The sequence below is a fragment of the Babesia bigemina genome (genome assembly GCF_000981445.1).
Source record: "Babesia bigemina genome assembly Bbig001, chromosome : III".
Taxonomy (NCBI): Eukaryota; Apicomplexa; class Aconoidasida; order Piroplasmida; family Babesiidae; genus Babesia; species Babesia bigemina.
Window position 1 is genome coordinate 2,022,570 of NC_027218.1, and position 19,883 is coordinate 2,042,452.

General features: G+C 59.2%; 12 protein-coding genes across 12 annotated transcripts; 7 read left to right on the top strand and 5 right to left on the bottom strand.

The window, feature by feature from the left end:
• Nucleotides 1–645: 645 nt before the first annotated feature.
• Nucleotides 646–2,201, bottom strand: BBBOND_0308270 (hypothetical protein, conserved; the record flags this gene model as incomplete). Its single annotated transcript, XM_012913655.1, has 2 exons — nt 646–1,119; nt 1,179–2,201. 2 exons carry the CDS (start codon nt 2,199–2,201, stop codon nt 646–648), a joined length of 1,497 nt encoding a protein of 498 aa, XP_012769109.1.
• An 819-nt stretch (nt 2,202–3,020) lies between these two features.
• On the bottom strand, nt 3,021–3,212 carry BBBOND_0308280 (hypothetical protein; the record flags this gene model as incomplete). The annotated part of the gene is made up of 1 exon (XM_012913656.1): nt 3,021–3,212. One exon carries the CDS (start codon nt 3,210–3,212, stop codon nt 3,021–3,023), a length of 192 nt encoding a protein of 63 aa, XP_012769110.1.
• Nucleotides 3,213–3,267: 55 nt separating this feature from the next.
• On the bottom strand, nt 3,268–3,930 carry BBBOND_0308290 (hypothetical protein; the record flags this gene model as incomplete). Its single annotated transcript, XM_012913657.1, has 1 exon — nt 3,268–3,930. One exon carries the CDS (start codon nt 3,928–3,930, stop codon nt 3,268–3,270), a length of 663 nt encoding a protein of 220 aa, XP_012769111.1.
• A 1,414-nt stretch (nt 3,931–5,344) lies between these two features.
• BBBOND_0308300 (ribosomal protein S9, putative) lies at nt 5,345–8,143 on the top strand (the record flags this gene model as incomplete). The annotated part of the gene is made up of 2 exons (XM_012913658.1): nt 5,345–5,615; nt 5,652–8,143. The coding sequence occupies 2 exons, from the start codon at nt 5,345–5,347 to the stop codon at nt 8,141–8,143; spliced, it is 2,763 nt and encodes a 920-aa protein (XP_012769112.1).
• A 77-nt stretch (nt 8,144–8,220) lies between these two features.
• BBBOND_0308310 (hypothetical protein, conserved) lies at nt 8,221–9,499 on the top strand (the record flags this gene model as incomplete). The annotated part of the gene is made up of 3 exons (XM_012913659.1): nt 8,221–8,347; nt 8,393–8,565; nt 8,606–9,499. 3 exons carry the CDS (start codon nt 8,221–8,223, stop codon nt 9,497–9,499), a joined length of 1,194 nt encoding a protein of 397 aa, XP_012769113.1.
• Nucleotides 9,500–9,562: 63 nt separating this feature from the next.
• Nucleotides 9,563–10,161, top strand: BBBOND_0308320 (DNA-DIRECTED RNA POLYMERASE II, III, putative; the record flags this gene model as incomplete). Its single annotated transcript, XM_012913660.1, has 3 exons — nt 9,563–9,649; nt 9,710–10,070; nt 10,106–10,161. The coding sequence occupies 3 exons, from the start codon at nt 9,563–9,565 to the stop codon at nt 10,159–10,161; spliced, it is 504 nt and encodes a 167-aa protein (XP_012769114.1).
• A 302-nt stretch (nt 10,162–10,463) lies between these two features.
• Nucleotides 10,464–10,929, bottom strand: BBBOND_0308330 (hypothetical protein; the record flags this gene model as incomplete). Its single annotated transcript, XM_012913661.1, has 4 exons — nt 10,464–10,519; nt 10,560–10,624; nt 10,663–10,716; nt 10,751–10,929. The coding sequence occupies 4 exons, from the start codon at nt 10,927–10,929 to the stop codon at nt 10,464–10,466; spliced, it is 354 nt and encodes a 117-aa protein (XP_012769115.1).
• A 339-nt stretch (nt 10,930–11,268) lies between these two features.
• On the top strand, nt 11,269–13,389 carry BBBOND_0308340 (ubiquitin carboxyl-terminal hydrolase family protein, putative; the record flags this gene model as incomplete). Its single annotated transcript, XM_012913662.1, has 1 exon — nt 11,269–13,389. One exon carries the CDS (start codon nt 11,269–11,271, stop codon nt 13,387–13,389), a length of 2,121 nt encoding a protein of 706 aa, XP_012769116.1.
• A 47-nt stretch (nt 13,390–13,436) lies between these two features.
• Nucleotides 13,437–13,911, top strand: BBBOND_0308350 (hypothetical protein, conserved; the record flags this gene model as incomplete). Its single annotated transcript, XM_012913663.1, has 4 exons — nt 13,437–13,544; nt 13,620–13,640; nt 13,676–13,816; nt 13,852–13,911. 4 exons carry the CDS (start codon nt 13,437–13,439, stop codon nt 13,909–13,911), a joined length of 330 nt encoding a protein of 109 aa, XP_012769117.1.
• Nucleotides 13,912–14,175: 264 nt separating this feature from the next.
• BBBOND_0308360 (DNAJ/HSP40 domain containing protein, putative) lies at nt 14,176–15,298 on the bottom strand (the record flags this gene model as incomplete). Its single annotated transcript, XM_012913664.1, has 6 exons — nt 14,176–14,202; nt 14,241–14,489; nt 14,525–14,769; nt 14,810–14,936; nt 14,973–15,127; nt 15,235–15,298. The coding sequence occupies 6 exons, from the start codon at nt 15,296–15,298 to the stop codon at nt 14,176–14,178; spliced, it is 867 nt and encodes a 288-aa protein (XP_012769118.1).
• A 631-nt stretch (nt 15,299–15,929) lies between these two features.
• Nucleotides 15,930–16,445, top strand: BBBOND_0308370 (hypothetical protein; the record flags this gene model as incomplete). The annotated part of the gene is made up of 1 exon (XM_012913665.1): nt 15,930–16,445. One exon carries the CDS (start codon nt 15,930–15,932, stop codon nt 16,443–16,445), a length of 516 nt encoding a protein of 171 aa, XP_012769119.1.
• Nucleotides 16,446–16,449: 4 nt separating this feature from the next.
• Nucleotides 16,450–19,578, top strand: BBBOND_0308380 (REGULATOR OF TELOMERE ELONGATION HELICASE 1, putative; the record flags this gene model as incomplete). The annotated part of the gene is made up of 1 exon (XM_012913666.1): nt 16,450–19,578. One exon carries the CDS (start codon nt 16,450–16,452, stop codon nt 19,576–19,578), a length of 3,129 nt encoding a protein of 1,042 aa, XP_012769120.1.
• Nucleotides 19,579–19,883: the final 305 nt, after the last annotated feature.

Sequence of the window (19,883 nt, forward strand, 5' to 3'; positions counted from 1 at the left end):
TCGCGCCGTCTGGCAACCGCTACTGCCGGGCACACATGAGTACTCGTCACGGTACGGCTTACGTAGCACAACTAAATCGGCGTCTTTGTGGTTTTTTCCGGACTAACGTATGCAGGGGATGGTGACGATGTCAGCCCGTCCTTGGCGAGTATTTTCGTCTGTCCAGAGATACCTTTCACCTCGAACCCGGGGAATATACTGAGTATCGTAGATCTAGCGGACATTTTTTTTCGTCCGTGGGTTCCCCTGCGGGGCGGATGATGCGCTGACATCACGCACAGCTCCAATCTCACCGTGCCAAGAATGCAACGATTTTTACGTGCAGTCTACCTTTATAGGTGCGTGTGAAGCTACATCCGCGGTGTAGGCCTTTCACACACGCGCCGTGACGGCGCTGCGCCGATCACGAGGGGGCGTCCCACGCCGAGCACCTTCGCCTCGCGAAACTGCGCGAAGACCCGCATACACATACAGCGCGCTACATCTTATGCAACATTATACCGAGTGTATGTTACATTCCGCTGCCCGGCCGCTGGAATCGCGCCGCTGCAGTGGCCCGCCTGGGCCGTTCGCGGCGTCACTGCCGAAGCTTGGCCAGGTACGCCGAAGCCAACGCCTTCTGCCTGCAATCACGTGAACAACTGCTTATTTACGGCGTATAACCCACTTTTTGAGGAAGGCAACGTCCACCAGGTCCTTGCCGTTGACCACAGCCGGGGTGGCGCTGCGCTTCACAGCTGCGTGCGCGTCCCGCGATCGCGGCTCCCAGTTTTTGCGGAGCACGAGGTCGTCGACGGCGTTCTTCAGCGCCGTGTTCGCCTGAAGGTCGGAGATGCGCAGCTCGCTCTGGCATCGGTGGCAGTGGTAGATGCGGCTGAGGTCGAGCTTGGCGCGGCCGCCGGCACGGTCGACCACACACTGGAGGCAGAAGGACTCCCCGCAGCACATCGCCGCCACGGGGTTGTTGAAGAAGTTGTTGCAGATGCTGCAGCGCAGCCCGCGCGCCATGTTCTTCGACTCGGTCTCGCTCAAGCCCAGCTGGCTCTGAATGCGTTGGTCGGCCGACTTGGTGAAGAAGGCGCCGCCGGACACCTTTGACATGTCCTTCATCACGGCGAACTCGCCAGCTGAACCTTATAGGTGCCACTAGGCGCGAACTCACTCTTGAGGTGGTAGACCTCGTCGTAGTTGCCGATCTCGTCCTCCCCGATGACTTGCAGGAAGTCCACCGGTATGCCCGTCGCCGGCCGGATCTTCTTGTGCAGCCGCTTTCCCTCGGGCTGCACGCAGTTCTTGATGTGGTGGCCGCGCTGCCCGCACATGTGGCAGATGTAGTTCTCGTCGACGGGCATGGGGTCGATGGTGCCGTTGTCGAAGCGGACACCAGGTGCGGGGTAGGCCGCGTGAGAGTGCGCGGTCCTAGCAGTTGCCACGCCGCCAGCGGGTGCTCCATCGGAAGCGGGGGCTGCCGACGCCGCTAACGTCCTGTTGCGATAGTAGCGACGCGAAAGCGCCTCCGTGCTCTCGCCGCCGAAGAAGTCGCGCTCCTGCATTGCGGCCTGGATTCTGCTGTCCTCATCGTCTGAGTCCACGGCGGACTCGGCGTTCACGGAAGAGGCGGCGCCATTCAACAGCGAAGGTTCCGATATCGAGCTGTGGGTGGTGGCGTCCTCGAAGTCGCCGGCGCTCTCCTGCCTCGACACGGCAGACGACACTCTCCCGAACGCCGTGAGGCTCGCATCTTCATCAGTTTCCTCGTACACGGACTCCGCGGCCGACTCCTGCGGCTGGGAGTCCACGGAAGGCCGGGACGAAATGGTGGCTGAGCTGCTTTGGGCCGTGGAGACCGTGGTCGGCATTCGAGATATGGTGGCGGAGCTCGACTCCGCGTTGCTGATGGTGGCGGTTCGTGACACCGAGAACCGTTTCTCGGCGGCCTCCAGCAGCTTCCTCGCCTCCGCTGCGGCGCAGCGGGCCACCAGCACCTGGCACTGCTCGCCCAGCATGTAGCTGTCCGGCAGGACCTCGGGCTCGCTCGACGGCAGGTAGAGCACGAAGTCGATGGCCGTGACGTGCTGCAGGCCGCACTCCTCCTTCAGCTTCTCTCGGGCGACCCCCACCGTGCACGGCAGTTGCACCAGCTTCGAGGTGCTGAACGCCGAGTTGGTGCCCTTCAACTTCCACTGCAGCGTCTCCGACATCTTGAAAACGCCTATACGGACTATAGACGGTTGCGACGAGACCTGCTCTGAAGGAATCGGGTACAGCACGGAGCGGCAATATGATTTACGACTTCATTCAACACAGGACGGACAACGCAGCGAAACCGCTGCAATCACGTGGGACAATATACCGGCACATTCGACCTCAGGGCCGCGCCGAACGGTAGTTATTGCTATTACGGCACCTCAATCACCGTCCGGAACGACTCTACAGCGGGTCACCAAACACCCCGGACGGAAAACACCCGGCAAGCTGGTCAGCACACGTCGCAGACCGCCCGCGCAGCAGACACGGACGCCGCTCGTAGAGCGAGACTACCAACCCCAGATGTTCAACCGACCTCACATGCACACAAAGCATAGAGCACATGGCAGCACGCGCAGACTCTATCAGTGGCAGCCAGCGGACTCAGTGCCCAAGGATATAATCAGAAGTTCGTTAATATCACAGCACTAGGAAGGCCTCAACGCCCCAGGCATCCGCGAGGACACTGGGGACGACGGCGAGCGAAGGCAATCACGGTCGGTACTTCTAGGAAAGGACAAGCCGGCCGAAACGGCGACTTGTTGCGATATCGTGGCGCTTGGCCTATGGAGCTCGAAGCCTGAACATCATATAAGCCTGTCAGCGAAGCAAAACACGTCCTGGGCAGCACGAGGGATACCACGTCACGGCAGATCCACGGCGCCGCCGCCGAAATATTAGGCATGGCGGCCGCGGCGCCGAGACCCTTTAGCACACACACCAGTAACAAGATTTTAACGGGCGAAACTCACCCTTAGATGACTCCCGTCGAGCTAACCCGTCAGCAGAGACTCTACCCGGCCGTTGTGGCTTACTGCAGCACCGCTGATGTCTACCGCGGTGGCGTACAGCGCGCCGAGTTCGTACGAAAATTCAAGCAGGGGAGCGGGACAGAACCACGGAGCGGCACTGTCTACCCACTGACCTGCGACGGCGCCGAGCACACCCAGCAACGCGCACCCCATAACGACACAAATACGGATCGTGAACTACCAGTAGAAGCATTAGAATAGCCGTTTGCTAAAATACGTCCGGTGGGCGTCGTGTGAACTGCGCGTCGCACGGTCCGCAGGACGCGCCCGCGCCCACGGAGCCGACGTAGGCGTTGAGGCACTCCTTGAGGCCCAGCAGCTCCTCCCTGAGCGCGGCCTTCTCCTTCATCAGGCTCGACGCGAGCGCCTCGTTCGCCTGCAGCCGCCGTATCGTCTCGTACTGGTTGCGGATGACGTTGCAGAGCACGTTGTTGCGATGCAGCAGCTGACCGATGCGATTGGCGAGCTCCTCGCCCTGGTCTCCCTGCGGGTGTTCGGGCTGCGAGGTGGGCTCGCACCCCCGAGATACTGCCGCGTGGTAGAACTGGGTCAGGTAGTTGGCCAGCGGCTCCTTGAGGTCATGCGTGTTCTGCATGCGGCGAAGCCCCTCCACAATCCTGTCGCTCCACTCTGAGGCGAGTTCTTGCAAAGATGTGGAGCCCTCCACATCAGGTAGAACAGGCGTCGCCGCGCCAGGGCTCTCGATTGGGCGATTCGGTGAGTCCCGCCTGCCGGTGGCCGCCACCTCGTACGGCGAACGGACGTTGCAATGGCGCTTGCGGCTCACCCTGCCGAACGTCTCGTCGCAGTACACACTCTCCGGAATGCACGGGTCGCTAGTGCAAAGGATCTGCCCTCGTTTGTGCGTCATCCTGAACGAGCGACGCTGCCAGCCGGCTCCGATCACAAAGGGTGCTCGACGGGGTCGATATGCCCCCGCGCGTAAACGCAACTGCAACGCCTATTGCGCACGGCCGGGGCGGATATGCACGTGTAGTCACACGCCAGCTCTTTTGGCGCGCGAACTCTAGACCGCCACCTCCATCCAATCCCTATAGAAATCCCGAATTCCTACAGCTACCTTCACCAGGCCGGAGCCGCTTCTCCCAGACGATCCGCGTTTGGATCCTTAATAATGTACACACGTCCTTACTCGGAACTGTCAGCTCAACACCGGCGCGCTTTGAGAACGACGAGGTGTACACTCAGCACGCCAACGTGACCCTCGTGCGATGACGGATTTACCGCGGTACTTTTACAGCACGGATAGTGGCCTGCCCGAGTATCCTGATGCGCCGCTGAAATCCCTCAGGTGACCTCGCCTGGTGATCCTAGCCGGGCAGTTGGCGACCTTATGCGAAGAGAAGCAACGGGCGCACCAACGGTGACAAGTGGCTCAGCGGCAATTGACTTGCTAGAACCGTTGTAAAAACTCACTACAGTCGTATGACAGCCGTTCGGACAGATTTTATTTCTCCACGACCGGCCGCGCCGCCTGGGTATCCGCGCACGCCACCCAACATGTGCCGCCGCAGACCGAACGCTGCGCTCGCACGCCACATTACCCGTCCGCAGACATCTAGCGGATCACTAGCGCAATGTGGTACGCCACCGGATGCCGCTATGATTACCTGTATCAACCGCGAGTACGCGGCCGCGGCACCGGCGGCGTTTTCGTGTGTCTACCTCGCGATTCGCGACTCATAGACACATTTGTGCCGACGTGATGCTGTTCAGTGCATTGCAAAATTATGACGGGCATTTAGTATGCATTTGCCGCGCGGACGTGCCACAGCCGCTATTTGTGGATAGTGGCCGTGTTGACGTGTTATAAACCAGCGCCGAGAGACTTCCGCGTTGTCTGGGTGTACACGGCGGTGTGCTTAATTGGGTGCTAATCGGTTTTGACGGCGAGGCGGTGTAGCGTCGGTCTGCATACCTGAAGCACGGCGCAACACGTGCGGCGCCTTTTGATTAAACTCCGGGTCGCGTGCCACCTACACATGTACAATTATTAGCAGCACGTACTGTTTGGCATTGTGCACACGTCTATGCTTGCCGAGTAGCCTCGGTGCTCACGAACGCGCTGGCGATGGCCCAACCTTCCACAGGGATGGAGTGATTCCACGTGGAACACTGACTAAGTTCGATCAATGTTCTCACCAATGTGTGGACGCGTAGCGCAATGACAGGCACGAGGAGGAAATAGGGCCTATAGAGCCTGGGCAATCGCAATGCCGCCATTAACATTCGCATGGTGTGTCGCGCACATCTGCTTGGTGACAATGGCGGCGACCTATCGCATACGCCGTGTGGAAGACACTCCGTGGCACGGTATAGCCGGGCAATATGCGCGTTGCGGCGCGGAGTTTGGTTTTATAGTTGCGCCTGGCTCAGACAGATGTGACATAAGACATACGTCGCACTGGCGATTCTCACACACGGCTTCTACTACTCAGCGCAGGGGTTCGTTTCAGCGCGTACACGACGATGAAGGCGCGCCAGACAGCCTGCACAGACCACTGTGCCTGTATGCCAGGCCAAAAAAGAACAAGGGTGCGTTTGCGGTATCTTAATTCCTATGCTGTGCAGTGGAATCCTCGAACACAGACGAGCCGCAGTTAACGGCACAAGTGCCGGATGAAGGTGCCGGTTCACCAAAAGCTGCCGAATGCGCGGACGACAAGGCGGTAGTTAATGAGGGAACGGATGTGGGAGTCCCTGCTGATGTAACTGCTGCCGCGAAGCGCAAGAGGGGTCGACCCAGAAAGGTGAAGGTCGAGGACGATGCTGCAGCTTCAGCTACCGACGGCAACAATTCCACACCAGAAATTACGGATGATAATGCGTCTGCAGAACCAGATATCACCGGTACAGATCCTGCAGATGTGGTCATGTCTGCTACCACCTCAGATGAAGATGTGACACAACAACCCGTTGGTGATCACCAGGACACCGTCATTGGCACAAACCCGGAAATTCACGCAAACCAGGAAATTCACGCAAGCCAGGAAATTCACGCAAGCCAGGAAATTGATACAAACAGGGAAATCGGCACTAGTCAAGATGACCATGTGGATGTTGAGGTTTCGGATGGTAGTGCCCAGGATAGTGAAGTAGAGCGACACGACGTGGTTGATACTGCTACGGAGGGTAACGACGAAATTGCTGAGGCTATACCAACTGAGGATGATGAAGCTGCTACGGTGATATCAACTGAGGATGATGAAGCTGCTGCGGTGATATCAACTGAGGATGATGAAGTGGCTGAGGTTGTACCAACTGAGGATGATGATGATGAAGTTGCTGAGGTTGTACCAACCGAGGAGGGTGAAGTGGCTGAGGTTATATCAACTGAGGATGATGATGATGAAGTGGCTGACGTTATATCAACTGAGGAGGATGACGACGACGAAGTGGTATCAGTTACAGAAGGGGTGGGGAGTGTAGCAGAAATAGAGGTCACCACTGAGGACGAAGAAGGTACGGACGAACAGGGGAAAACGGACGCGTCAGCAGCATCTGATGCGGAAAGTGCTAAAAGTGCGGATAAATCCGGTGTAAAAGGTCCTCGGACCTTCTTGCAAAGGTTGGAGGAGCAACTGGCATCGAGGAAAACCAGGCTCCCGGAATCCTTTTACGCAGAGGAAGTGTACAGCACATTCGACAACACGAAGCTCCCGGAGGGGTGTAAGACGCTGATGGACTTTTTCAACCTGCCGAAGAACTTCGACTTCAAAAGCATGGTCGACCTCTCCCTCCACGGCACGGACTCGTTGGAGACGCTGGGTGTCTACGGCACCGACAAGCCGCAGAAGCTGGAGGAGCCGGTGTACTCCGGCAAGTACCCGGACAGCTTCTTCGAGACCATCTTCCACTACGAGCCGGAGCCGCGGCGGTACACGACCGCCGAGGGCACCCCGGAATCCGTGGAGGTCGATAGGATGTACTACACCCTCAAGGGCAAGCGGCCCGGTGACATAGTGCCCCCCGAGAGGCAGTCGCCCGTGGAAAAGATAAGGGAGCACTACCTGATGTTCGACGTGCACGACCACCTCAAGCACTACCTGACCCACCTGAACCAGTACAACTACCGAGTGCTGAGCAGCCACCACAAGAGGGACGACACGCTGAACCACTACCTCAACAACGAATACATACAGTACATACCCAAGAAGTTCCCGCCCGAGCCGGACCACACGGAGAAGATCAGGGCGTACTTCATGGACATTTTGCCCGAGCTGATGGACACGCTGGTCAACCTCATCAAAAACGACCCCAACAAGGACCGGACCCCGTCGCCGCCGTTGCACGACATGAGCTTCGCGCCGGGTTTCCAACTGCCGGACTACATGCAGCGCGGCTACGAAACCGACGACGAGCGAACCAGCGGGTTCGAGGAGAAGGACTACCTCAGGTTCTCCAGCCTCCAGGGGCTGCACGACCCGGAGAGGCACCTGCACTACCCATACGCGGACGTGGAGCCGCTGTACCAGCGCCAGCTGCTGTCCACGTACCTGGACTTGGTCAAGACCGGCGAGCTGGGCGAACCCGATACCTACAAGAAGTTCAAGTCGCAGGCCGCCAGCATCAGGAACGAGCTGTACACCGACCGCACGAGGCTCCCCCAGGAGATATACGGCCGCGCGGGGTCCAAAGAGGCTCGGAAACCGATCGAACGAACCACCCGGCTGACCAAGGTGTACGAGCGCGGGGGCCGGAAACGCAGCGTCGCGCTCGTGTACCTGGAGCCGGGCAACGGGCACATCATCATCAACAACAGGGACGGGTACCAGTACGTCCGGTACAGCGCGCAGCGCATCAGGGAGATGCTGGAGCCGTTGGACGTGCTCTACGCGTACAAGAAGTTCAACATCGTCGCCGTTGCGCGCGGCGGCGGCATATCCGGGCAGACCGGCGCCATTAGACACGCGCTCGCCAGGTACCTCACGAAGGTCCTGGCGCCCAAAATCGAGCCGTACCTGTCGATGCGCGACCTCACGAAGGCGGATACGCGGCAGGTCGAGCGGAAGAAAACCAACCTGCGCAAGGCGCGTAAGGAGGAGCACTACTCCAAGCGTTAGCGGGCTGCGGCTGCCCGCGCCGCGAGGCGACCCTCATGTAATATTTAGTCACACATTACACACCCTATCACCGCACGATGGCTCGGAAAAAGAACTGGAAGCGCATAGACGTGTCCACCGTGCACGAGTCGATCGTCGAGAACAACATCGCAAAGAGCGTGGCCCGGGACGGCATCTCCGATAAAATAGAGATCGATGTCGTTGGTACGTTGCCCCTGGATAGGTCGCAGGGCGCTCATGAATGAACAGGTGCGACCCCGTCGAAGAAGCTCGCCAAAAAAATCAAGGCGCAGCAGGCCGCCGGGCCCCTAGCAGCCCGTGGCGCTGTGGAAAAGGCCAAGCTGCGTAAGCTGGTGGAGAAGATCAAGCAGAAGAATGAGGCTATCGAGGTCGAAACCGACGAATCGGACGGCCGCCGCAAGGTGGGTTGCCGCTTTCAGTAGCTCGACATAAACGTCGCAGAGGGAGAGCGACGACATCTGGTCGGAGGACACGGAGCACTTCGTGAAGCGCCGCCCCAAGATGCCCAACCTCGCCAAGGTCATCCCCGCAGTTGCGGCGCCGCACGCAGGGCAGAGTTACAACCCCACCCCGGAGGCCCATGCGGAGCTCGTCGACCAGGCGGTCCAGGCGCTGCCGAAGGAGGAGCTGGAATCCGACTACCCGCTGACCGACCTCATCGCGAAGGCGCTGCCGGCGCTGGAGGTCGAGCAGCTCAGCTTCATACAGAAGCAGAAGTTGGCGCACCTGGTGGTGCAGAACAACGTCAGCGAGGAGGCCATCATGGAGGTGCTGCAGGAGCCCCCCGAGGACGGCGACGAAGAAGATGATGATGACGACGACGACGACGACGAGGAGGGTAAGCAAGAGGGGCGCAGCCGCGCCAACCGGCTCAAGAAGAAGACGCGGGCCAAGCGTAACAGGATAAAGCAGCACAAGGAAACCATGAGGCAGGCGCAGATGCGCAAACGCGTCAAACAGCTGGTGCACGACATCCGCAGCATGAAGAAGGAGGACGTCACCGCCGAGGAGACGAGCGCCAACCGTGAGGGCATGGAGGAGCGGCTGCGGAGGTACCTCGCGGGCCTCGTGCAGGGCAAGAACGTCCCGAGGTTCGGAAACAAGGTCTACAGGGCCGACCCGCCGCCAGTGGCGCTGTCCGACGAGATGAAGGCGTGCCTCAGGCAGCTGCAGACACCGACCAAGAGCCCGGTCGACCACGTGCTGGACTCCATATACCGCCGAGGGCTGGTGCCCGCGCCGCCCGTCATCGACGATAAGTACCACGAACGCGCGCGCAAGCGGGTCATCAAGCACGCGGTGAAGTTCAAGAGCAAGCTGCTGCAAGGCACCTGATAGGTCGCGCAGGCGGCGGTACACACTGCACTAATGTAGTCAAAAACTCACACCCGCGCTAACATGTTTAAAAATTACATCGTCGAGGACCTGGTCACGCTCGAAGTCGCGGAGTACCTCGACGACGCCCACCGGAAGCTCACCGAGAAGGTGGAGGACAAATACGTCGACAAGGCAAGGCTGGCCTAGACAGAGGCTCAATGGTCGCAGGTCATCTCGGGCGTGGGCCTCGTTGTGCTCGTGCAGGAGTTTAGCGTCCATTCGGAGCCCAAGATTCTCCCCAACGACGCCAGCGCACTCTTCACCCTGCGGCTGAAGCTGCTGGTGTTCGCGCCGGAGGTCGGCGAGCTGCTGAGCGGCACCGTCGTGGGCTCCGACTCCGCGGGGATAGAGGTGTCGCTCGGATTCTTCAGCGACATCAAGCTGATATCGCTCTTCATGCCGCAAAACGCGGCGTTCGACCAGGAGGCCACTACGTGGTACGTCGTGGAAAACGACGCCAAACGCTACTGCAAAGAGAGCACCCCCGTCAGCTTCAAGGTCGTCGAGGTCACGTACAACGACACGAACGGTACGGCCCTTTTGTAAGCGACTCACCGACAGCAGACCCTTCGAAGGACGACCAGTTGCCAGTCATGCTTGTGATCGGCAAGTTGGCGTGACAAGCGCGCCAAACGCATCGCAAGGCCTCATACAAAGTGGCTAACAGCCAAACGGTGTTTCAAGTTTCATCAGACGTAGCCATGCGTAACGCCGCCGCGGCGACCTCCATGCTGCCAGCGGCACACGTCACGAATAACACACCCGTCGCTGACAAGCGCGCTACTTAACGTAGGCCACCACAACTACACACAAATAAGTCATGCGGATATACACGAATCGTATGCTAGCGCAGGTGGTATTGAACGTTGTGATAGGTTGCAGGCAGACGGCATGCTTGGGGTAGACATCGCGAAAACGGCCATCACGCGTCGTCTCGAGACGCCTCTAGCGAGCGACTGCGCAGGTGGTTGAGGTGGGCTGCGCGGAATGTGAATTCGGCAGGTGCCAGGAAAGTCACCTTGGTACTGGTCGGTGTCGATGGCACGCCGGATGTCCTCCAGCGAGCAGGAGTCGGCAAAGAATCTGCTCAACAGATCAGCTGAAACGCTTCAGCGCCTTACCTGTGCTCTATGTTCGGCGAAATATGCACGATTATCTCGGGCCGGGCGTCATAGCTGTGCGACATGTGCAGGACAACGTGGTACACACCTCAGCAGCTCGTACGCATAAGACAGCTGCGGGAAACGCCGCGACGTCTCGGGGCGCATCAGGGTGAGCAGCAGGCGGCGGCAGGTTTCGCTGTTGCGCGATCCCGGGCGGTAGCGAATATGGACGCGGTCCACGTACGCCAGCAACGGAAGGCGCGCGAAAAGGTCATACCGGGGCATCCTAATGCGCGCAAGCCCCCGCAACACGCGCTAACTTGCCATCCGAAGCGTTAGGAAGGAATGTGTGGGCGGGAGCCGAGGGGTGGTAGCGCGCGAGGGAGAGGTGCCCGCCTACACCCATAGAACGCGTCGGCGGTGAGGCACTAGACACCGGCGTCGGACCGAGATCCGGAAATGCCGTGCAAAACGAAGCGTTTTAGCATTCGTGGGCGGGTGAGGGACGATCGCGGAGCGTCCTAGCGCTCCAACACCGGTTGTGGAGGGGAGTCAGGGTCGTCGCGGGCCACAACGCCGCCACAGGATGCAAGGCGCCTGACACCGCATGACTACCCAGCCACCATGTCGCTGGCGAAGAGGCGGCCGCCTAGGTTCGTCGTCCAGCTTCACGACCGCAACATCAGCTTCGTCAAGTCGAAGGACGAGCCGGCGGAGAAGCGCGACGAAATCGAGTACTTCAAGGATGGCAGGCTGCATACGGCCAAGCGCGACCCGCAGGCTGCGGAGGACGCCAACGCGCCCTTCAAGAACGCAGTGGCGCTCATCGAGACCCTGCAGGGGAGCGACGCGTTCGGCGTCGACCGGCTGCCCAACGCCAAGCACAACGAGCAGTTCGACAAGATGGCGGGCGGGCTGTTCAACCCGGGCATCAACATATGCTTCATGAACGTCATCCTGCAGGTGCTCACGCACTCGCCCTACCTCGCGCCGGCCATGATGAGGGCCGCCCACTCCAGGGTCTGCCCGAACGCGAAACGCAAAATCGTGTGCGTCACATGCGTGCTGGAGGCGCACGTCAAGCAGGCGCTGGGCAACCGCGTGGCTAAGAAGAACCCGTACGTGCACCTGGTCCAGAGGCTCATTTGGAAGCAGTACCAGCTGGGCCGCCAGGAGGACGCGTTCATCTTCCTGAAGCACCTGCTCGACGCGCTCATCAAGGGGTGCTACGGGTCGCGCTACTCCAACAGCACCGCCACCATGGTGCCGCAGAACGACGCCATGCGGAGCTTCATCGGCCGGATCTTCGGCGGGTTCCTGAAGAACGTGCTCATGTGCTCCCACTGCCACTACAGGTCGGAAAAGCTCGAGACCTGTTTCGACATCTCCGTGGACATTTACCGGGCGAACAACCTGGCGGATCTACTCACGGCGTTCGTCAAGGAGGAGACCCTGGACCACAACAACAGGTACAACTGCCCCAAATGCAAGCGGCACCAAAAGGCCACGAAGGCGATGTCGATTTACCGCGCCCCCAAGATCATGAACGTAGTGCTCAAGAGGTTCGGAATGGGCGCCACCGGGTGCGAAAAGTCGAAGAAGGAGGTCTCGTTCCCGCTGAGCTTCTCCATGTCTATACACACGTCAAAGCAGTCGAAGCCAGTTTGGCTAACCTACGACCTTTACGCAGTAGTCTGCCATCTCGGCAGGTCGCTGCACATGGGCCACTACATCGCGTTCGTGCGGGGGCAGCACGGGTTCTGGAGCTGCTTCAACGACGCCTCGGTCTCCACCGTCTCCCAGGAGGCGGTGCTGGGCCTCAGGCAAGAGGCCTACCTGCTGTTCTACGCAGTCAACGACGAGTGCGCGCAGATATGTGACCTGCTGACCAACGACAAGGCGGTCACGAACACCTTCACCACCAAACAAGTGCCCGTCAATCGCAACCTGCAGACCACCACTGCGCATTACCGGAACGACGTCCTGCGCGAGGACTCGCTCGCCGACGACGCAGAAACGGACAATTGGCCCAAATGGCCATTGTACGAGTCGGTCAAGCGCAAGCAACCCGCCGAGCAGCAGTACAAGGTTTCGCTTATGTCGCCATCAAGCGGCACAAGCACAGACTCCGCGGAGGAAACCGTCGAATCAAACCCCGAATCTCACAATGAGCTAGATACGTCGCCAAAGGTCGAGAATCCGCAAATGGACTCGCTAAGGGTCGTGAAACGCTTTGTGACGAGACGGGTACACGGCCACCGACTGAAACTTATCGGGCTTTTCAAGCAATACCAGGTGTCTCAGGATGTCATCAGGGACATCATGCGCATCAAAGAGCAACTAAAGGGGCGCCGTGGCGCGGCGGCTGACGAGGAACCGCAGAAACAGCAAGTGCGGGAAAGCGACGACGAAACGCATTTGAGGCCGCTAGACACGGCGGCGGACAGCGACGTCGACACATGGTCAGACGCGGACCCAGGCGACGCCTACCACCAACTCAAGAGCAGCATACACCCAGAGCTACCCAAGAGATCACAGGAGGACGTGGACTACGACCGCGGGAAGCTCAAGAAGGTCAGGAGCGCCCCGCAGCCGCCCTTGGGAGGCGTGCAGTACGTCACACACAACTCCGGAACCAAGATTGCAGTGCACCAGAAGGACGCGTTCGACAGCGCGCTGGGCAACCGCGCGCGAAAACGACGCCACGCGGGCAACAAGCGACGCAGGTCTCGCAACCGCAGGTGAACGCGCCCGCCGTACACTGACACCACTCAATTTTACACACTCACAACATGGACTCAGACGATGGAGTAGTTTGCCAAATCCGGGCCGGCAAGTGCATCCTCGAGGGCAACACCGCACGCCCCGACCTGAGGAAGGGCACGCTCAGGCTCCACAGGGTGAGATAGGGCTCCCAAACGACTCATGAGCGCCGTCAGGGGGTAGACGAGCTGCTGTGTATACAGTGGCTGCAGCGGGACTGCGACCAGGTCGAGGTAGGCGCCGGCCGCGCAACGCCAAACACACCCAGGACACGTTCTACGTATTCGAAGACGCCCTGCTAGAGCGAGTTGATGAGTGCAAGGACGGGGAGGTGTACGCGCTCAGGTTCACGGGCAACGACCACAAGGTCATGTATTGGATGCAGGAGACCTCGCTCGATGTCATCGAGGTAGGCACCGGCGCCGGCAGCACATGGTCCCGCAGGCGTTCGTCGATACCGTGAACACCGCTATCGGCTACAAGGCGATGGATACGGACGATTGAAACTATATTTTATCATAGCGAATGTTGACGGCGCGGTCACGTCATGAACCACAGGAACCCCAACAGCAGGTAGACGAACAGCGACAGTCCCCCGCTCTTCTCCAGCGCGGCCTCCTGAAAGCGCGTGCGGGCGTGATCGTGGGCGATTGAAACTCACCAAGCGGCGCAGCTTGCTCTGCAGAGTCGACTTGTTCCAGCGCATCCATCTCAGGTCGCGCCGGTCGAAACGGTCGCACAGCCCCCGAATGCGTTCCTGAAACTGTCTTAATGTGCATATACGTGCCAGTTACCCTGTTCTGGAATCCAGTGGCGTACGCCGAGCACCCAACCGAGTAGTTCCAACGGTTCTCGAAGGCGTTCCCCACGGACGGGGCGCCCCTCCACACGATCTCGCTGTCAACCACGGGTTTGCGCGAAGTCAGGTAGCGCTGGACAGCCACGATGTACTCGTCTAACAGGTCGACGGTGACCATGTTGTTGCGCACCAGGCATATGCCGGCCTTCCACTTCTTGTCTTCGTCGTCGTCGCCCATGAGGCTGTGGTAGTACAAGAAGACGAGGCGGAACGACCGCAGGAACTGCACGGTATGCCAGACGGCGCTGCTGCACTTACAGCAATGATCTCGAACACCGTGTAGTACTTCAAGATGGGCACTCCGGCCAGGAAGCTGGTGGCGTCGGGGGCGAAGCGCAGGTACACGTCGAGCGCGAAGCAGAAGACTTCGTACAACAGTGCAGTGAGATTCACGACGCTCTGGCCGTGCAACAGCACCGTGAAGCACATCCCGAAGAGCATGCTCGCCGTGTTCACCGTCACCACGTAGAGCACGTCGAACGGGCTCATGTCAACCACCTGCTCTGTACACGAGTATGGCCTTGAAAAACGCTTTAGACTTACCCTTGCGGCCGCGAAGCATGTCGCCGTAGCGCACGTACGCTTCACGCTTTTTGTCGTTCACCAGCGTTTTGTACATCTGCGACAGCTCCACGTAGTCGGAGGCGGCGGTGGGCGATGTGTTGCGATCCTGCAGCTAGTGACGCATCTGGCGGCCGTGACTCACTGGGTGCAGGAGCATGGCCTCAGCCTTGAACGACTTTTTAATCGCGTCCAACGAGCAGTGCGGCGTGACCTTCAGGTGCTGGAAGTAGTTCTTCTCGGACTTCATGCTGGTGTAGAACACGATCGCGAACATGGTGGCCATCGCGAGCTCACGGCCTGCACCACATTGGACGCTACGAAACCCGTGACTTGCCTAGGGTCCTCCGGCGGCTGTTCCATATCCGCTCTGCAGCGTATATGCGCAAGGTGGAGCACCAACTCACTTGGACTGACCACGAACCGCACAACGGGGCTCACGACGAAGGAAAGAATTAGAAATTTGATCATCGTTACAGCTTGGAGGAGCCGGATGACGACGAAAATGAGAGTGAGAGAGGCTAAAGGTACAGCGCCCGGGTGGCGCCGCTGCAGGTCAACCGCTCAAAGGCCAGAAACAGCCATGTATCCCAAACGCTACACATGCGCTGAGCGTGACAACTAAGTGCCAACACCGATGCCAGATACGCACGAGCGCGGGGAAGGAAGATGGAAAAGGCAAACGTTAGCAGCACACACTCACACGACTGCGGTGATACTGTATGCAGTGACGATCGCCACGCTCACATCAAGCAAATTTAGCTCTAACGCGATAACAGTAAAGTGAAACCCGGCAGAACGCGGGGCCGGCCGCCATGGGCGGAGAGAGGTAGTGGCCCACGGCGGGCAGTATTAGACAAATCGCGCACAGGAGCCGTTATAATCTCACCAGGGCATTGGAATGCTGCTAGAATCTAACGTGGAACTTGGTTCGCAGGGTGTGTAGGACACCTGCACGTACACATTACGACCTGTGTATGCAACTCCGTGAACGGCACAGACGCGAACTTCATTCTGCATACCGACTAGACAGGACGTCACTGGCATCTGCGTCACCGAACGGATACCATGAGAGCCTGGGAGATGTGTGCGTAGGGGGAAAATGGCGACGCCGGGAGAAGAACCAAGCGCTGGGACGGATCAACAAGACAACCACAAGCGCTGTATCCCGTACATCGCAGCAGTGACGACCGGAACGGTCTTCTGGGGCTACATCATCACCAAACGTGTCAACCGCATGCTCATAGGGCGCTACGACGACGTCGTGTACCAGATCAGGAGGGCGGAGTCGCTGAGCAACAGGTTCAAGGCGTTCAAGCTGTTCACGATAGGCGGCGCCGTGGTGCCTGCGGTGACGCTGGCGGCAGCGTATGTAGCGGGTAGACGCCAGGATAAAAGCGAGGAGCAGCTCTCGAAACAACTCAGGGACGAGGCGGTGGCGGCATCGAAGGCAGCGTCGAGTAAACTCGCGGATTGCACGTACAATGCAAGCAAACGGCTGGAACGGATAGCCGACGGGGTGAAAGGATTGGGGCTGGAGCAGGCGGGGCAGCGCATGGCAAACGACCTGCGAAACGACATACAGGCAGCGAAGCGCTGGATCAAGAACCTATTCTGACCTCATGCGGGGCCGGGACGAGCGGCGCTTCATCGCGGCAAGCGAGTACTTGCGGGCGCAGCACGATGACACCGATGGACCCGGGCCGACACACACAGACGGTTACGAGCGCGAGGCCCTGCTGGACCACTCCGACACCAAGGGGCTCAGCTTCATCTCGACGAGATGGAGGAACGACCCCGCCCCGGACCCCGTCTTCAGGGACGGGCTGCAGATCCTCAGGATATTCAAGGAGCACGGGATCGTCAAGCACGATGACGCGCGGATATTGCGCTCCGAGGACGTGCGCAACTTCTTCATCCACATGGACAAGTGCTACAAAACGCAGAAAATATCCATGTCGGAGCTGTTTGCGCGCACGCTGCAGAGTCTACGGGCGTTGCCGGGCATAATAAAGCAGGCGAAGCTGCACAACAAAGCCGGCAACCCCAATGGGGGGGCGCCTATGGATGACCCGAGTGACTACCGCCACAACGACGACATGCCCAGTCCGCGGGTCGAGGTGGTCGTCGAGTGGGAGAAGATCAAAATGCAGCGTATCATCGGCGGGCTCAAGGTGCTGTTCCCGTTCCCAACCATGGCCAAGGCGCAGATACAGATTCTGGCCAAGTTGATCAACGCCCTCAAAAACGCGGAGCACGTCATCCTCGAATCGCCCACCGGCACCGGTAAGACCGCGGCCATACTGTCGGGGGTACTGTCGTGGATGTACCAGGGGCACGTGCAGAACACCGTCGCCTACGACAACCCCAGCGACGAGTCGCAGGCGTCCACGTCCAGCAGCAGCTCGTCGCAGGCGGAGGTCAGCACCAAGGTCAAGGCGCGCGTTGTGTACCTGACCAGGACCCACGCGCAGATCAAGCAGGTCATGGCCGCAATCAAGAAGAGCGGGTTCAGGCCCAAGAGCTGCTGCATAGCGTCGCGGCTGCAGCTTTGCATCTACAAACCGAAGAAGCATAACGAAGATGAAGAAAACGAAGGCAGCGATAACGACGCTGACGATCCGAAAAACCGGGTGAACTCGCAGTGCAGACAGTTCATAGCCAATGTCGACAAGGCGCGAGCGTCCGCAAAGCAAAGCGTGTACACGTGCTCCGGAAGGCTCATCACGCCCAAGCCGACACTAAGCGAACAGATGTGCCCGTATTACCTCAACCTCGGGTGCAAGAACTACGCCATCAGCACGGCGCTGCGGCTGATGGGCAGCGACAACGCGACGTGGGACATCGAGGACCTCATATCGTACGGGATGGAGCCGAGCCATCCCGACGCGTCCGTCGGCTGCCGGTGCAACGAGCAGGCGGATGCCAGGCCGACGAAGAAGCGAGAGGGGGACATCACGAACTACTTCACGCGAAAGTCGCATTATGAGCCGCCGCCGTCGCAGGATGGAGTGTGCCCGTACTACACCGCGAAGGCCGTGGCGCAGGTGGCCGACTTTGTCGTTTGCCCGTACCCGTACATCATCGACCCGCACACCGTGGTCAGGGGCAACGCCATACCGAACAAGGTCGCCACCATACTGACGACCGACACCAAGTACCAGAGCGTTAAAAGCGAGATCATCGAGATCATCAGCGAGAAGACTAACATCAGCGGCTCGGCCGGCAATGGCATCTTCTCGAACCTGAACAACACGGTGCTCATTTTCGACGAGGGGCACAACCTCGAAAACTCGTGCATCGAGGAGGCGTCGTGGGACGTCGGGCTGGACTACCTCAAGGCGGTGCTCAAGTGGCTGTTCTTCGTGCGGGCGAAGATCAAGGCGATGGACGACATCGACCTGAGTGATAACGCCGACAAGTCGTCGCTGAAGGCCGGTGGCCAGCTGGGCAAGGCGCTCGTGCGGGTCATCACCTTCTTGCAGGAGCTGATCGAGGGGCTGGAAAAGTTTTTGCACTCGACGTCCGACGACAGCTCGGGCCGCAGGAAGGGCAACTCCTATGAAAGGGTGGTCCACAGCTGGGATAGGTACGACCAACTCCAGAACCCCTTGGGCGGATCGGCGGAGTTTATAGAGGCGTTCAACCTCGACATCACCAAGGTCTATATCGTCTACTGCAGCATGATGCAGATCAAGTCGCAGGCCAGGACGCTGAGCCTCAGCGGGGTCAGGTTGATGGAGGACTACATTTTCCAGCTGGAGTACATGCTCGCCATCATGGTGATGCTCTGCCACATGCCCGAGTGCTACAACGTCCAGATTGTTGCCAACGGTGACAACGCGTACAGCCTGGGGATTTGGCTGATGAACCCCGCCGTCATGTTCAACGAGCTGGCGCTCAACGCGCGGAGCATCGTCATCGCGTCAGGGACACTCGCGCCCATTCCCCCCATGGTCGCCAGCCTGGGCGCGGAATTCGAGAAGAGGCTCAAGAACAACGTCATATCGGCCTCGCAGACGCTCACCAAGAACCAGCTGGCGCTCTACACGGTCACCCACGTGTCCAACTGCAGGTACAACAACGACGTCATAGAGTGCAACTTCAAAAACCTCAAGGACAACGCATTCCTGCTCCAGCTCGGCAATTCCATCGCCAAGCTGCTCGAGGTGCTGCCTGGAGGCACGCTCATTTTCTTCCCCAACCGGTCGGCGGTCTCCGCGTGCGTCCAACTCTGGGGAGAGACCTTCTACGACGCGGGTCCCAGGCGGACCAAGATCACGATCCTTGAACGCATCATGCAGTGCAAGGACATGAACTTCTACCAAGAGCCCACTTTAGCAGCCGATTTCGCCGTTATGTTGAAGGAACTTCACGAGCAGCGGGAATTCGTGCTCTTCGCCGTGTATCGAAGCCACTCGTCGGAGGGGCTCAACCTCAAACTGTCCTCCCTTATACTTGTCGGGCTACCGTTCCCATCCATTGTCGCGCCCAAGGTCGGAATGACCCGGAGGTACCACAAATCGCAATCGGAACCCTACAACTGGTACCTCAGGGAAACCTACCGCGCAGTTAATCAATCCATCGGGAGATGTATACGCACGAAAGACGACAGAGGTGTCGTGATCCTGCTGGACCGGCGCTATACGGCAGCCAAGGAGTACCTTCCGTACTGGATACACCCCTACAGCAGGGCACCGTATACTGTCGAGGGCGTAAGAGATGACATTGAAGCTAATTTTAAGTTCTAGTGTTGCGGGCATATAAGGCGTTATACTGTTGCGAAATTGAATGTATCTGCGCCGCACTATAAGAGCGTCTGCGTGAAGTGGCATTTTAGGTATATGGCGTGTAATAGACGCCCCGGCGCAGCGGCCGGGCGTCGCGAACCGAGCAGTTGCGATGGATAGTGGCGCGGCAGCATGTCTAGACGGTACACAATGATTGTTGTGTGCTAAATACGGCTGCCGGAGAATTTAGTGCCGGCACGTAGATCGGCAAGGTGAACGGCTCCAGCGCCGATCGGCCGTAATACGCAACGCGCCCCTCAGACACA